Source organism: Mustelus asterias, chromosome 20 (genome assembly GCF_964213995.1).
Source record: "Mustelus asterias chromosome 20, sMusAst1.hap1.1, whole genome shotgun sequence".
Taxonomy (NCBI): domain Eukaryota; kingdom Metazoa; phylum Chordata; class Chondrichthyes; order Carcharhiniformes; family Triakidae; genus Mustelus; species Mustelus asterias.
Window position 1 is genome coordinate 66,938,919 of NC_135820.1, and position 16,573 is coordinate 66,955,491.

A 16,573-nucleotide genomic window follows, 5' to 3' on the forward strand; every position below is an offset into this window, starting at 1 on the left:
CCCACTGCATAACCCAGTACATAACCTATGCTTAGCATTTTACATAATTTACTGAAAGAAAAAGGGAGACTGGCACCATATAAGGAATCAGTTATAAATCCAAGTCTTCAGTGGCACGGAGTTTCTGTTTTATATAAAACCATTATAAACAGATTACAATGACATTTTAAACATATTAAAATAAACTTTATACTCAAGGACTTACAAATATCCATTACCATATCACTACCACAGAATGCAGTTGAGGCCAAAACATTGTCTGATTTCAAGAAGAAATTAGATACAGCTCTGGGTGTGTGTGTGTGTGTTAAGGGATCAGGATATTGAATTCGATGATCTGCCATGATCAAAATGAATGGCAGTGCAGGCTTGAAGGACCACATCGCCTACTCCTGCTTCTAGTTTCAATGTTTCTATAAGTTTTACAATTTCATCAATTTGTACATTATTACCTTCTGATCTTCTTCCTTCGTCCACGGCCCCTTCACAAGCTCTGGGTTCAGAACCTTCAGCCACCGATGCTGGCACTGAAGATCAGTTCGGTTCTGCAGTAGAATCATGACAAAAAATACAAATTACACAGAGGACAGGAAGTTTAGCTTTGTTGAGTTTCATTTTGCAATATCTTCCTACACCTCCAAAATTCCATCCTTGGCCTCTTCCTATTCCATTTATTTGTTGCCTCTCAATTATTGTTGAGCACGGGGCCAGTTTCTGCATGTACACTGACAACACCCAGTTCTGTCTCTCTCTCAAAGCCATTGATGACTTCACCACCACCACTATGCAGTCAAATTACTTCTCTCATATCAAGCTACAGATAAGTCATAACTTTCTGCAACTTAACACAAAGACCAAATCCATTCTGTTCAGCTTTTACCAGAAATTCCACACTCTTAACCTCTCCAGTGACTCCATCATTCTACCCGCTTGCCTGCTCTAGTTGAATTTATACTATGCACACAATCGCAGCCTGTTCAACATTGAGCTGAACTTCAAACCCCATATGCTGCTCTTGCCAAAACTGCTTTGTTCCATCGTAAAAGCAGCTACCTCTACCATTCACTTGCCATACTCATGCTGAAATACTCAGCCATTCTTTTGTTACTTCAGGCTTGACTTCCACAAAGTTTTTCTCACTGGTCTCCAAGTTCCACTCTACAAAAATTTTAACTTGCCAAAAACTCAGATGCTATTATTCCATCTTGCATTATGTTGCATTTACCCATCAACTCATCTTTGTGGAGTATAGGAACATAGGAATTAGGAGAAGTAGGCAAATTCAGCTCTTCAAACCTGCTCCACCATTCAATCAGATCACAGCTGATCTCTCCCTGGACTCAAATTCACCCCCCACCTGTTCCCCATATCCCTTTATTAGAAATATATCCATCAACTTCTTGAAACCATTCAACGATTCAGACTCCACTGCGCTATAGGGCAGCAAGTTCCCACAAATTCACCACCCTCTGCAAGAAGTAGTCCCTCCTCATCTCAGTGCTAAATCTACCGCCTCTCAACTTATACCTGTGACCTCTTGTTCTCGATTTCCCTGTAACAGGAAACATTTGGCCTACATTTACTTCATCAATCCCTTTTAAAATTTTATATACCTCGATCAGATCCCCTCTTATCCTTCTAAACTCCACAGAGTATTAACCCAAATGGTTTAATCTCTCCTCACACTTCAACCCTTTCATCCCAGACTGGACACAATACTCCAGATGTGGTCTCACCAACACCCCATACAATTGCAACAATATTTCTCGACTCTTATACTCATGTACTAGCCTCTAATTAACCAATGTATTAAATTTATATCTTCACTCTGGATTACAAATTCTGCATGGCATCATAATGGTGTTCTTTTAGAAACATAGAAAAACAACAGCACAATACAGGCCCTTCAGCCCACAAAGTTGTGCCGAACATGTCCCTACCTTAGCGATTACTAGGCTTACCTATAACCCTCTATCTGATTAAGTTCCATGTACTTATCTAAAAGTCTCTTAAAAGACCCTATCGAATCCGCCTCCACCACCGTTGCTGGCAGCCCATTCCATGCACCCACCACCCTCTGAGTGAAAAACTTACCCCTGGCATCTCCTCTAAACCTACTCCCCAGCACTTTAAACCTGTGTCCTCTTGTGGCAACCATTTCAGCCCTGGGAAAAAGCCTCTGACTATCCACTCGATCAATACCTCTCAACATCTCATACACTTCTATCAGGTCACCCCTCATCCTTCGTCTCTCCAAGGAGACAAGGCCGAGCTCACTCAACCTATCCTCATAAGGCATGCCCCCCAACCTAGGCAACATCCTTGCAAATCTCCTCTGCACCCTTTCTATGGCTTCCACATTCTTCCTGTAATGAGGCGAGCAGAACTGAGCACAGTACTCCAAGTGGGGTCTGACCAGGGTCTTATATAGCTGCAACATTATCTCACGACTCCTAAACTCAATTCCTTGATTGATGAAGGCCAGTACACCATTCGCCTTCTTAACCACAGCCTCAACCTGCACAGCTGCTTTGAGCGTCCTATGAACTCAGACCCCAAGATCCTTCTGATCTTCCACTCTGCCAAGAGTCCTACCATTAGTATTATATTCCGCTATCCTATTTGACCTGCCAAAATGAACCACCTCACACTTATCTGGGTTGAACTCCATCTGCCACTTCTCCGCCCAGTCTTGCATCCTATCAATGTCTCGCTGCAACTTCTGACATCCCTCCACACTATCCACAACACCTCCAACCTTTGTGTCATCAGCAAACTTACCAAACCATCCCTCCTCTTCCTCATCCAGGTCATTTATAAAAATCACAAAGCGTAAGGGTCCCAGAACAGATCCCTGGGGCACTCCACTGGTGACCGACCTCCAGGCAGAATATGACCCATCTATAACCACTCTTTGCCTTCTGTGGGCAAGCCAGTTCTGGATCCACAAAGCAATGTCCCCTTGGATCCCATGCCCCCTCACTTTCTCAATAAGCCTTGCATGGGGCACTTTATCAAATGCCTTGCTGAAGTCCATATATACTACATCTAGAATCATAGAAAACCTACAGTGCAGAAGGAGGCCATTCGGCCCATCGAGTCTGCACTGACCACAATCCCACCCAGGCCCTTCCCCCACATATTTTACCTGCTAATCCCTCTAACCTACGCATCTCAGGACTCTAAGGGGCAATTTTTAACCTGGCCAATCAACCTAACCCGCACATCTTTGGACTATGGGAGGAAACCGGAGCACCCGGAGGAAACCCATGCAGACACGAGGAGAATGTGCAAACTCCACACAGACAGTGACCCGAGCCGGGAATCGAACCCAGGACCCTGGAGCTGTGAAGCAGCAGTGCTAACCACTGTGCTACCGTGCCGCCCCACATCTACATCTACTGCTCTTCCTTCATCAATGTGTTTAGTCACATCCTCAAAAAATTCAATCAGGCTCGTAAGGCATGATCTGCCTTTGACAAAGCCATGCTGACTATTCTTAATCATACTATACCTCTCCAAAGGTTCATAAATCCTGCCTCTCAGGATCTTCTCCATCAACTTACCAACCACTGAGGTTAGACTCACTGGTCTATAATTTCCAGGGCTATCTCTACTCCCTTTCTTGAATAAAGGAACAACATCCGCAATCCTACGGAACCTCTCCCGTCTCCATTGATGAAGCAAAGATCATCGCCAGAGGCTCAGCAATCTCCTCCCTCGCCTCCCACAGTAGCCTGGGGTACATCTCATCCGGTCCCGGCGACCTATCTAACTTGATGCTTTTCAAAAGCTCCAACACATCCTCTTTCTTAATATCTACATGCTCAAGCTTTTCAGTCCGCTGCAAGTCTGCACTACAACCACCAAGATCCTTTCCCATAGTGAATACTGAAGTAAAGTATTCATTAAGTACCTCTGCTATTTCTTCCAGTTCCATACAAACTTTCCCACCGTCACACTTGATAGGTCCTATTCTTTCACGTCTTATCCTCTTGCCCTTTACATACTTGTAGGATGCCTTGGGGTTTTCCTTAATCCTGCCTGCCAAGGCCTTCTCATGACCCCTTCCGGCTCTCCTAATTTCCTTCTTAAGATCCTTCCTATTAGCCGTGTACTCTTCAAGATCTCTAACATTATCTAGCTCCCTGAACCTTTTGTAAGCTTTTCTTTTCTTCTTGACTAGATTCATTACAGCCTTTGTACACCACGGTTCCTGTAACCTACCATACTTTCCCTGTCTCATTGGAACATTGCTATGCAGAACTCCAGACAAATATTCCCTGAAAATTTGCCACATTTCTTCCGTACATTTCCCTGAGAAAAACTCTTTCCAATTTAAGCCTCCAATTTCCTGCCTGATAGCCTCATAATTCCCCTTACTCCAATTAAACACTTTTCTAACTTGTCTGATCCTATCTCTCTCCAATGCTATTGTAAAGGAGATAGAATTATGATCACCATCTCCAAAATGCTCTCCCACTGAGAGATCTGACACCTGCCCAGGTTCATTTCCCAATACCAAATCAAGTACAGCCTCTCCTCTTGTAGGCTTATCTACATACTGTGTCAAGAAACCCTCCTGAACACACCTCACAAACTCCTCCCCATCTACACCCCTTACTCTAGGGAGATTCCAATCAATAACAAAAACAGTACTACAAATTTTCTTTGGTCACCTGTGCATCATCGTCCTTCAAATACACAGCAACTATCGCTGTCTTACTCTGAAATTCTCCACCCAACATATTATCCTTCTTACCCATGAAAGCTCTCTCAAAACCACTCTCCACTATTTAACCTCAGCTACCTTCATTCTTATTCTTTACCATCAGTTTCAGCTCTGTGAACTATTTTGGTAAGCTCAAAAGAAATTGTTAAAAAGAAATTGAAAGCCATTTACATCCTAAAAATGAGATAAACTTAAATTTTATATTGAACCTAAAGTAAGAAATATCAAGTACAATCCACCACCAATTCAAAGTCATTTTTTCATTTAAATTTGAACTAAGCAAGACAAACAAGATTTAAGAGAAAACTGAAAAAACATAATTCAAGTTTAGAATGCATTAAATTATCACATTTTTCTCAGAGAAATAACACATTTACATGAAGAAAACCTACTTCTGCTATTCTGAGTCTTTAATAGTTTTCCATTTTTAGCTTTGCTTATTCATTGCACTCAAATATGGGTTCAGTGTGGGTGCACACAAGTGTGTCTGGGTGCATGTGCTTATGTAATTAATATGTAGGTCAGAAGATTTTTCAGCTTTACTCATGAAGAACCAGGGAAAGGATGACCACCTTCAAGCCACAATTAAAGGTACTTACAGAGAAATTACTTGCTATAAATCGCCAGTCATTTTTGCCATATTGGTTGATCAGCTTCTTCAACTTTTCATCCTGTACAAACAAAAGTAAAAAGCAAACTTAACATGGCAATGTAATTAGTATTCTGTTGTCGACAGCATGGTTCTTTTTGGAACCTCAATAAGATTATATGGATACCCTAATGAAGAATTCTGCAGCAAAGGCAACAATAAGAGGTTTAAACCAATGAAACTGAGGCTACAATTTCTGCGTTAAATTGGATTCACTTGTACACGGGAGAAAAAGTTGCATCGTACAGGTACCGGACCCATATCCGGGAAGCTCAGGTCTACACGTGTGGATTTGAGGATTTTGGGTCCTAGGCCGAGCAAATACTGATAATACATCAAATAAAATAAAATCTGAAAAATAAAGAATAAAAGGATTTGATTCAAATAGCTAACCAGGGTGTCAGCTTCGAATGCAGCTAATTTTTGGGTCCTTCTGAATTTTGAGATGCTGGGCAAGGGGTCCAACACCTGTACTTTGTTTTGTATCATATCTGATAAAAATAGCAATTTCCTCATTTAAAGAATATACGATGAACCCATTTATCACTGAGAATCAATAACAGCTTATACAACCTTTTGAAAAATATTACAGGCTTTTGTTAATGTATTTCATGATTCGGATGAATGATGCCATAAACAAAAGTTCCCTAAACAGAAAGGATGACCCTTTAAAATGTTTTCATTAACCTGGCTGTCACAAGACTGCCAGTTAAAACGTACGAATGACCAGTATATCCATCGTCAATCTACTAGAAACAGAGCAACGACTTGAATCCATACAGCTGGTCTGATGACCTGCAGCAGATAAAGTAGAGCAGCAGATGGCGTCTCAAACTTCCTGAAATTTAAGCACTAAAATGCTATGTTTTCAACCCATTACTACTCTGGCACACACTTCAGTGCACTTCAAACTCATCAGACAAGCAGCTGCAGTGGTTATTTAAATGGAGTGAATTTGATTAACGTATTTCGGTAAGCCCAAAAGCTTGAACAGTCTCTTAAGATTACGAAGGGCCACAGTAACATGCTTGAATGGTTATACATAGCAGTGCCCAAATAAATGCAATATTGTCATGTGAAAAATAGTTCAAACTTCAGCAGACACACAGGTCACCACAGCCACTTTTACTGATACGTTGCACAAATTCTACAACACATCTGTGCGCTTATAGATCGTTGCTCATACTTTGAAATAGCAGTGCCTTAGCGATTTCTGATTTTCTTTTGCAGAACCCATGCAAATCCACCATAAGAATTGGTTGTTGCTGCTGTTTCACCCGCTAAGGAGCACCCTACGCCTTGTCCTTTTAGTCAGAACAGATTTTCACTTTCTCATTAAACAGTAGAGTTTCATTCTGTTACTTTTCAGAGAATGTAACATAAATCAGCAAGTGCTAACATAATACAGCAAGTTCAGCAAGGATAAAAAGTTTTTTAAAATTAGAACAAATTAGAATTAGAACAAAAATTAGAATTAAAAAAATTAGAACAATACTTGTTTCCAACCAGAGAGGCTATTAATTATTTTTAAATAGAAAATTAGGAGCATGTAATATTTAGTATTAGAAGAATTAGAATTGACTAAATAATGGTCAAAAAGAAAGCAACCCACAACAAAAATTTTTTGGGAGGGAATTCCAGAAGTTAAAACTAAAATTACTCCTTCCAACGAAAAACACTAAAGGGTGTTGGAGTAGATATTAAAGATATTAAGGGATATGGGATAGTGCGGGAAAATGGCTTACGAGCCATGATTTAAATTGTATGTCAGAGCAGGATCAAGCAGCTAAATGGCCTATTCCGTGTTCCTACGAGAGAATCTTTTGAGGAATTTTAATAATATTGGTCCAATACTACACAAGAATTGAATTTCTTTCATAACAGGCAGGATACTAACAAAATAAGCTCTGGAGTTTTGCATTTGTTTTTTGTTATAAAAGTACTAAAAATAAGCAATTTAGTTTCAGAGCAGATACCTCTTCTGAAGACCATTTGATTTTGAAGAACTTTGCATCTTTGTGGTCCGAGATATCACAATCCAAATCTTGCGAGGGTTCATCCCATTCTTCACTATATACACACACATGAAAAGAAAGCACGTTCCATGATGGGAGTAGATAATTTATGCAAGTATACAGATCATTTGACTTAGAGCTGAAACAGCAATTGGTAGTCAACATAATTAGTGTAACAAGTAGGAACAAGCAAGCTTGAATCTCTTTTGGCTACTTCGGTACCTCCATGACCTGCTACCATCGATACCCAATCAAAGAAAAATTACCATGGCTGCAAGTAGTTAACCCTCTTGCTTGACTAGCAATTACGGAATCCTTAAAATTGGCCCACGTCCCAGTCTTGAAATCCTAGTTTACCCTGCAGGTTTGTTGAAGTGTCATACATTACAAGCAGCTGAGGATGGGTGCCAGAACTTTCCCACTCTATTGGTTCTTACAGGGTTTTAACAATGGTATAGATGGAAGAATGTGCCACTTCCGTGTATGTACTTAACAGTTTATGCATTGATTGCAAAGAATTCAGTCTGACAGGTTTTCTTGAGTTTAAAAAGGAACAAAGATATATGTAGAAATCTCAGAAAATAATTCTAGATGTCTCGTGAAGCACCAAATACAAAGCTCAAAACTATTTTTTGGTAACCATGTCTCACCATATTGATTGCATAAGTGACAATGTGAACATAACTAATTTGTAAACTACAGTTGCATAATTTGATATCAATAACCCTCCAAGATTATGATTTGTGGTATTGCTTACAACTTCTAACAATAAACGATTGGCCTCTTCCTCGAGTTCCTTGTCTTTTCCTCGACCCTCAAATCTTCTGCCTCCATCTGTCTCTCTATTAGTATTATTCTAGAACATAGAACAGTACAGAACAGAACAGGCCCTTCGGCCCACAATGTTGTGCCGAGCTTTATCTGAAACCAAGATCAAGCTATCTCACTCCCTATCATCCTGGTGTGCTCCATGTGCCTATCAATATCCGCTTAAATGTTCCTAAAGTGTCTGACTCCACTATCACTGCAGGCAGTCCATTCCACACCCCAACCACTCTCTGCGTAAAGAACCTACCTCTGATATCCTTCCTATATCTCCCACCATGAACCCTATAGTTATGCCCCCTTGTAATAGCTCCATCCACCCGAGGAAATAGTCTTTGAACGTTCACTCTATCTATCCTCTATTCTCCGCCTATCCACCACCTCCCCAGCCCATCACCATTTCCCCCAATTTTCTTTTAAAACATTTCCCCTTGTTGTCATTTCTCTGTGACTCTACATTATTGTCCTTTGTGCAAGTAACTCGTTGTCCCTGCCACTTAATTTCTGTACATTTCTCACTTTCTTGTCACAGTGCCCTTCCCTGTTTGCGTACAACTTTTCTTTCAGATTGACTTGCACATGGAGTCATAGAGGTTTACAGCATGCAACAGGCACTTTGGCCCAACTTGTCCAACCCCTAAGCGAGCCCCAATTGCCCGCATTTGGCCCATATCCCTCTCTACCCATGTAACTGTCTAAACACTTTTTAAAAGACAAAATTATACCCGCCTCCACTACTACCTCTGGCAGCTTGTTCCAGATATTCACCATCTTCTGCGTGAAAAAATTGTCCCTCTGGATCTTTTTGTATCTCTCCCCTCTCACCTTAAACGTATGCTCTCTAGTTTTAGTCTCCCCTATCTTTGGAAAAAGATGTTGACTATCTAGCTGATCTATGCCCCTCATTATTTTATAGACCTCTATAAGATCACCCCTCAGCCTTCTACACTCCAGAGAAAAAAGTCCCAGTCTATCCAGCCTCTCAGAGTCATAGAGGTTTACAGCATGGAAACAGGCCCTTCGGCCCAACTTGTCCATGCTGCTCTTTCTTTTTTAAAACCCCTAAGCTAATCCCAATTGCCCGCATTTGGCCCATATCCCTCTATACCCATCGCACCCATGTAACTATCTAAATGCTTTTTAAAAGACAAAATTGTACCCGCCTCTACTACTACCTCTGGCAGCTTGTTCCACTCATCACCCTCTGCGTGAAAACATTGCCCCTCTGGACACTTTTGTATCTCTCCCCTTAAACCTATGCCCTCTAGTTTTAGACTCCCCTACCTTTGGGAAAAGATATTGACTATCTAGCTGATCTGTGCCCTTCATTATTTTATAGACCTCTATAAGCTCATCCCTCAGTCTCCTACGCTCCAGAGAAAAAAGTCCCAGTCTATTCAGCTTCTCCTTATAACTCAATCCATCAAGTCCCGGTAGCATCTTAGTAAATCTTTTCTGCACTCTTTCTAGTTTAATAATATCCTTTCTATAATAGGGTGACCAGAATTGCACACACTATTCCAAGTGTGCCCTTACCAATGTCTTGTACAACTTCAACAAGATGTCCCAACTCCTGTATTCAATGTTCTGATTGATGAAACCAAGCATACCGAATGCCTTCTTCACCACTCTGTCCACGTGTGACTCCACTTTCAAGGAGCTATGAACATGTACCCCATGATATCTTTGTTCTGTAACTCTCCCCAACACCCTACCATTAACTGAGTAAGTCCTGCCCTGGTTCAATCTACCAAAATGCATCACTTTGCATTTGTCTAAATTAAACTCCATCTGCCATTCGTCAGCCCACTGGCCCAATTGATCAAGATCCCATTGCAATCCGAGATAACCTTCTTCACTGTCCACTATGCCACCAATCTTGGTGTCATCTGCAAACTTACTAACCATGCCTCCTATATTCTCATCCAAATCATTAATATAAATGACAAATAACAGTGGACCTGGCACTTGCTCCTTTTATCTCCCACATAGGTCAGGAGAGAAACCCTGGGTTCCAAACTCCAGTCAGCATCCAGATTGCTGCTGTGACTGTTGACTTGCCACCTTCATGTAAGAGGATGACGCAAGACCAAGGTTGGGAGGCAGTGCGGGTCAGTATTATGTTGAGGGAATGAGGAGCTGGAGTTTGGTACCAGAAATGGTGCTGGTTACAGAACTTGTCTGTTAAAGAAGTCTTCATAGTTTTCTGCATGTTAACAGCAAGTCTTTATTAACTACTTATATCTAAATACAAATATTCAGTAAAGGGTACAGGCATGGAGCTATCTCTATTTCTCAATAGGTCTCTGACCAACACCACACTGACCCTAGGTCTCAGACCATATGTCTTCTTACATCAGTGTGCGCGCTGCACTGTGCTCAGTCCCACATTAACCCTGTATTTACCAGAACCTGACTCTACACTTCCTCAAGTCTTTATTGCATGGATATAGAGTTACATTATTTTACTTCAAGTCTTACATTATTACAAGTTTTATGCATTTATCTTATTACAACTTAATGCTATTTCAGTATTAGGGTTAACAACATTCTCCTAACCCCATCTCCTCCCTTCCCGTCCTTGAAGTTAAAGGTTCAGGCAATCTGGAGGCCTTATACACCTTCCAGATCTCATTCGCCATTCTACTGGAAGAGTGGCAGGCACTATTGGTTTTGGTTCTTGTTGGTGGCTTGGAGGTTGGACTGCCATTTGGATACGCTTTCATTCTATTCTTCCATTGCTTGATGTTGAACCATGCCTAGTTGGTTATGCTGTTGTGTTGATCCATGGCTGCTGTTACTCTCCATCATCTCTCGCCGGATGGACGAACATGGTGTTTGTCACTTTGGCACTGCTTTTCCTTCTTTCTCTGTGTGGATCTCTCCAAAGCCCTGAGGCTGACGAAGAGCATTCTTGGAGTGAGAAGGTTTAGTGGCACGCTCACCTCTACTTTTTGTCAATAGCATGATACTGCTACCAGGTTCCAGCATCTCTTGTGGTTTTTGCATGCTGGCTGGAGATTGCAGTGTGTGTACAGTGGTTGCCATATTGACCAACTGTACCATCATCCTATTTGGAGATAGTGGCTTCTCAGACTGATCATTCTTTGATACCGCTTCCACTGGAAGTGCCATGTTAATCACATGGATGGCAGGCTGGTCTGACCATTGGACTCTTTACTGAACCTACAACGATAATGGACAAACCTGCTCCACAAAGAGAGATCGAAGCTGAAATCAGAGTCTGAATACATTTTAGTGCTCAAGTACTCAGGACTGTGTTGTTCTGGCTAACAATAGTGCAGTCTTGGCATCCTCCACCATTTGGAAGAGATCCAGGGCTATGCAGACATCCCTACTCAAGAGAAAGGCTGTTATAGATGACGTACATCAGCTCCAAAGCCTCAGTGGTTTCAGAATCATGTCAACGACCGGAAACTGGACGCACCCTATCCTGCAAAGTGGAGTGTCTATTGTTCAAAGCCAGAGGCCTTTGAGGCTTGGTTCCCCATCGGACAGACTAAGAGACTGGCTGCTGATACCAATTTAAAAATTTATTAGTGACCATTTACCAGGATGTTACCATTCCAAAATGAAGGCCGCAATCATTGACTTAGCCCATGAAGCATGGCTGTCTCTCTTCTGGTTTTCAGTCTTGACCCCACCTTTGGGCTATCTGGCAAACTGTGCAAGTCAAAACCCCTGCACTGCACAAAGTGTTCCTATTGGCTACAGTCGAAACATTAGGCTGTGGTTGCAGGACATTGATCTCTCCTGTGAGGATGCTTCACATTGCACCACTGGCAAGGTCACTCTGCTGGGTGATTCAGGAATTGCTTTCCCTGACTTGAGTTGGCTCCATGTCGTTGTGACCTGATAGGCTACACTGAGGGCTGGCTTTTATCTCATGTCACGTTCACTTCCTACAGGATTGTCCCCTGTTGCTCGTGTAGCTCAGACAGTCTAACTGTCTGGATCGCCTTGTCTAGGGTTAGTTCATCTTTTCCTTTTGGAAGGTCAGAAAATGAATCTGGAATACTCAGCACTATTCTGTCTCTGAGGAATACAGACTTTAAATCTCTATGTACACACCCCTCTACCACCCTGTAGAGATCATTTATGAATGAATCAACAGGCTCCCCTGGCAGTTGAACACTCCTACTGAATTTAGTTCCATCTGATATTTTGTCGGATCGCGAGGTGAAATAAATGTCAGAGGATTTTACAACCAAGTAAAATTTGGCAGATGACTCATTATCATCCTGTCATGTAATGATGTCATCTGCAACCGGCCCTATTGAATGAAGTGTTATTCACCCTTCTTCTGACTTTTAAGTTAAATTAGAAGCACTGCTGCATCTCAAAAATCCTTTCCTCCAAAGATCCCAATTTTAAAACAGGTTTGGGCAAGTCCGGGTGGAGTTTGCAATTGTGAACCATGTTGAAGATCTTAAAGCTTTAAGAGCTCACAGCCTTCCAAAATGGCATCACTATTTGCTGCAGAACAATTAATTTCTGCACTTGGCAAAAAGGTGGCAGCAAGCTTCTGAAAGAAGAACTTTGAACAATGGCTGTAGGGTTGGCTGTCTGCCGACTTGGTTTATTCAGCGATGTAGCGTTGCAAGTAGCCAGCCTTATAAATCAGACAGTCACAAGCTTCCGGGGAGTTGAGCAAGTTATTTTTTTTCCTTTTCAACTCAGGACGCCACCTGCTGATGCTCGGTTTGGGATCAGGATGAGGGACCAGTTTAGTTCAAATGGCACTTCTGACTGTAGAAGGGTCTCCTCAGGGCCAGCTGCAGTCTGGAAGTTGAAAAGATTTAATTCTCCCTTGCAGTCTCTGGACTCGGCCTGGTGAAGCTAAACTTCCAAGGGAGATTCTATGGAGTCTTCTGCTGCAGTAAAATCTTTGCCTCTAGCTTCCAGCCTCTTCTGTCTGGAGCTTTGTCTGGTGAATTTTCGTAGTGCCTCAAGCTTCAGTTGGGACCTTCTTTCAGTTCAGAATATTAAGATTTTATTTTTCTTCATTTTTCAGCATTCTGTGAAGTTGAGGGTTTTTTAAAAGTCTTTTTTAAAAGTTTATTTATTAGTATCACAAGAAGGCTTACACCAACACCGCAATAAAGTTACTGTGAAAATCCCCTAGTTGCCACGCTCTGGCACCTGTTCAGGTACACTAAGGGAGAATTCAGCACGGCCAATGCACCTAACCAGCACGCCTTTCGGACTGTGGGAGGAAACCGGAGCACCTGGAGGAAATCTATGCAGATACGGGGGGACGTACAAACTCCACACAGACAGTGACCCAAGGCCGAGAATCGAACCCGATGTTGGGATCAAAACCACCATGTTGGGATGGTGTTGGTTACAGAGCATATCTGTCTGTTAACAACAAGAGTTTATTAACTAATTGTAACCAAAAGGTGCAGGCATGGAGCTATCGCCCATCTCTTGGTCTTAACAAGTCTCTGGCCAACACCACACTAACCCGAGGTCTAAGGTCATGTGTCTCCTTACATCACTGTGTGAGTGGTATTGTACTCAGTCCCATATTAACCCTATATATACACCAGACCCTTATACTACAGAAAGTAGCAGGAGGTTAGAGACTGGGGCTGAGACTTGGGTTTAAAGGGAGCTGGAAGACAGGTAGTTAAACCAGAAATTGAAGCATTGAGGTCAGATTACAAGTGACAATGCATCAACTTTCACAAGATGAATCAGATTTATGGGAAACGATGGTCAATAATAAATAGAATACAATATTTCATGTAAAACAGCCAGATCAGCAATAATAATGAATTATACATTTGTTATAATATTCAATAAATAAAAAATTTCAATAGAATTAATGCAAATCTGGAAGAAAACAAAGAGCACTGCAGTCTTAGAATCAGGAGGCATTGCCAAGAGCAATTATATTTAGAGCAACAGAGATAAATTTGACAAGAGGCCATTCCCCCCCCCCCCCCCCCCCCCCCCCCGCCCCAGGTGACCTCAAAGAGCAATCAGTGTCCACCAGCTTACTTCAAACCTCCCGTGGGCACCATAGTTCACATGGGATTTAGATGACAGTCAGGATGAAGCTATATTATAACTCATGCATACAGTTTTAGTTTGGATCAGTCTGCAGAAGGAGCACTCGTTAGGAATTGGCAAAGTGGAATGCCATTCCACTGGCTCAAATAAGCTAGACAGGGGCCAATACACAACAGGTGGTAAAGATCAGGTGTAGAACTCTTTGAAGCTATTTTGCTTCTGCTTTCCAATGTCATTTATTTTGTGTATTGGTATTTGCACACATGAACTGAACCTGGAAAAGCAGCACAAGGGAGACAAATACTAACCTATGCATTGCAGAGAAAGCTCATCTGAAAGAGTTGGATCAGGACCTACATCCAAATACTACCAGCAATGAGGCTTCACAAACAATTGTCTTAGTCAATAACTGTTGTTGAACAGGCAACTTATTACTGATGCAGATGCAGCTCCCCCAAATAAGCATAGACAGATAAGAACAGGTGGCTAATCTGGCAACAGATTGCAAACCCAACAAAACTTTTGACGTGAATTCTGTCAACTTTTAAATAATTAAGAATTGACAGCAGGAAAAGCAAGCTCCTGTTGTAGTCAGCACTTGCTTACGGCTAAAATTTGTGTGTTGGGAAAGAAAAACTGTACACTAGTGTTCAATATTTTCCTCATGGCAGCATTTGCAAACAAATCAATTCAAAATTATCTTGGCCTTCCAAACAACAAGTTATTTGTTAAATATTTCTTCACCAAATTATCTTTTCTGTCGGCAATCAAATACACGCACAAAACATTGCAAGTTACTAAAGCTGAAATATTAAATTGAGAACTGAAGGGATAATTTGACCTCTTTTTAGATCAAACCAGATAAACAAACTCAAATTACGTCAGGACAAAGTAAAAGGGGCAGCTCCCCAAAAGGAGGGGGAACAGCCCGAACAAAAATCAAAGTACAGCTTTGCTGATGAAGGCTCTCAACCAAAAATGAATAGTTCTCCGTGTTTACCATCATTTCTCTTGTTTAAAACAAAAAAAACACACTAAGAAAACCTTTGTGCTCATGCTATTTTTTTAACTAGAGATAAACTGCAGCATATGTCCTTAGTTCTACAAATTCCATTTGTACGGTGCCTTTGATGACTTCAAGATGTCTCAAAGCAATTCACAGCTGATACCTGAAGTGTGCTCACTGCTGTAGCATGGGAAACAAGGCAGCCAATCGGTGCACAGCCAGATTCCACAAACAACAATGTAATAGTGACCAGATATAGCAGTCCACGGACAAAAGTTGATAGATAGCAGTCAAGGAATAAAAGCTGGCCAGGATGGCAAAGGATCTTTTACGCCCACCCAAGAGGAAAGACTCATCAGCAGCACCTCCAACAGTACAACACTCCCTCAGTACTATACTGGAGTGTCAGCCTTGATTATGTGCTCAAGTATCTGGAGTGGGATTTGAAGCCACAATCTTCTTTCTTGGGACAAAAGAGCTATCCTTTGACACCTATAAGGGAACCCATTAAAGGTTTCCACCAATTAATTTAAATGGACAGAACAAAAAAGACAGTCTCTATTACAAATGTATGCTCCACCTTTCTACAGGGTGACAGAGTGGTGAGCACTGCTGCCTCACAGCGCCAGGAACCCGAGTTTGATTCTGTGCAGAGTCTGCACGTCCTCCCTGTGTCTGCCTGGGTTTCCTCCAGGTGCTCCGGTTTCCTCCCACAGTCCAAAAGGCCTGCTGGTATATCGCAAGGGGGATAGAATATAAAAGCAGAGGTGTCTTGCTGCATCTGTACAGGGCATTGGTGAGGCCGCAGCTGGAATACTGTGTGCAGTATTGGTCCCCTTATTTGCGGAAGGATATATTGGCCTTGGAGGGAGTGCAGAGAAGGTTCACCAGGTTGATACCAGAGATGAGGGGTGTTGATTGTGAGGAGAGACTGAGCAGATTGGGTTTGTACTCGTTGGAATTCAGAAGGCTGAGGGGGGATCTTATAGAGACCTATAAGATAACAAAGTGGCTGGATAGGGTAGAGATGGAGAGATTCTTTCCACTTAGAAAGGAAACTAGAACAAGAGGGCACAGTCTCAAAATAAAGGGGGGTCAGTTGAGGACAGAGTTGAGGAGGAACTTCTTCTCTCAGAGGGTGGTGAATCTCTGGAATTCTCTGCCCACTGAAGTGGTGGAGGCTACCTCGTTGAATATGTTTAAATCACGGATAGATGGATTCCTGATCGGTAAGGGAATTAGGGGTTATAGGGATCAGGCAGGTAAGTGGAACTGATCCACTTCAGATCAGCCATGATCTTATTGCA

General features: G+C 41.9%; 1 protein-coding gene across 1 annotated transcript in view; it reads right to left on the bottom strand.

The window, feature by feature from the left end:
• mybl2b (v-myb avian myeloblastosis viral oncogene homolog-like 2b) overlaps window positions 1-11,356 on the bottom strand; it is a 38,793-nt gene extending 27,437 nt beyond the window's left edge. Inside the window, exons 1-4 of the mRNA XM_078236076.1 lie at window positions 11,067-11,356; window positions 7,358-7,451; window positions 5,332-5,403; window positions 453-545 (exon numbers count right to left, since the gene is read on the bottom strand). Coding sequence (XP_078092202.1) covers window positions 453-545; window positions 5,332-5,403; window positions 7,358-7,451; window positions 11,067-11,356 — 549 coding nt within the window. The remainder of the gene's footprint in view (window positions 1-452; window positions 546-5,331; window positions 5,404-7,357; window positions 7,452-11,066) is intronic.
• Between the last annotated feature and the right edge of the window lie 5,217 nt (window positions 11,357-16,573).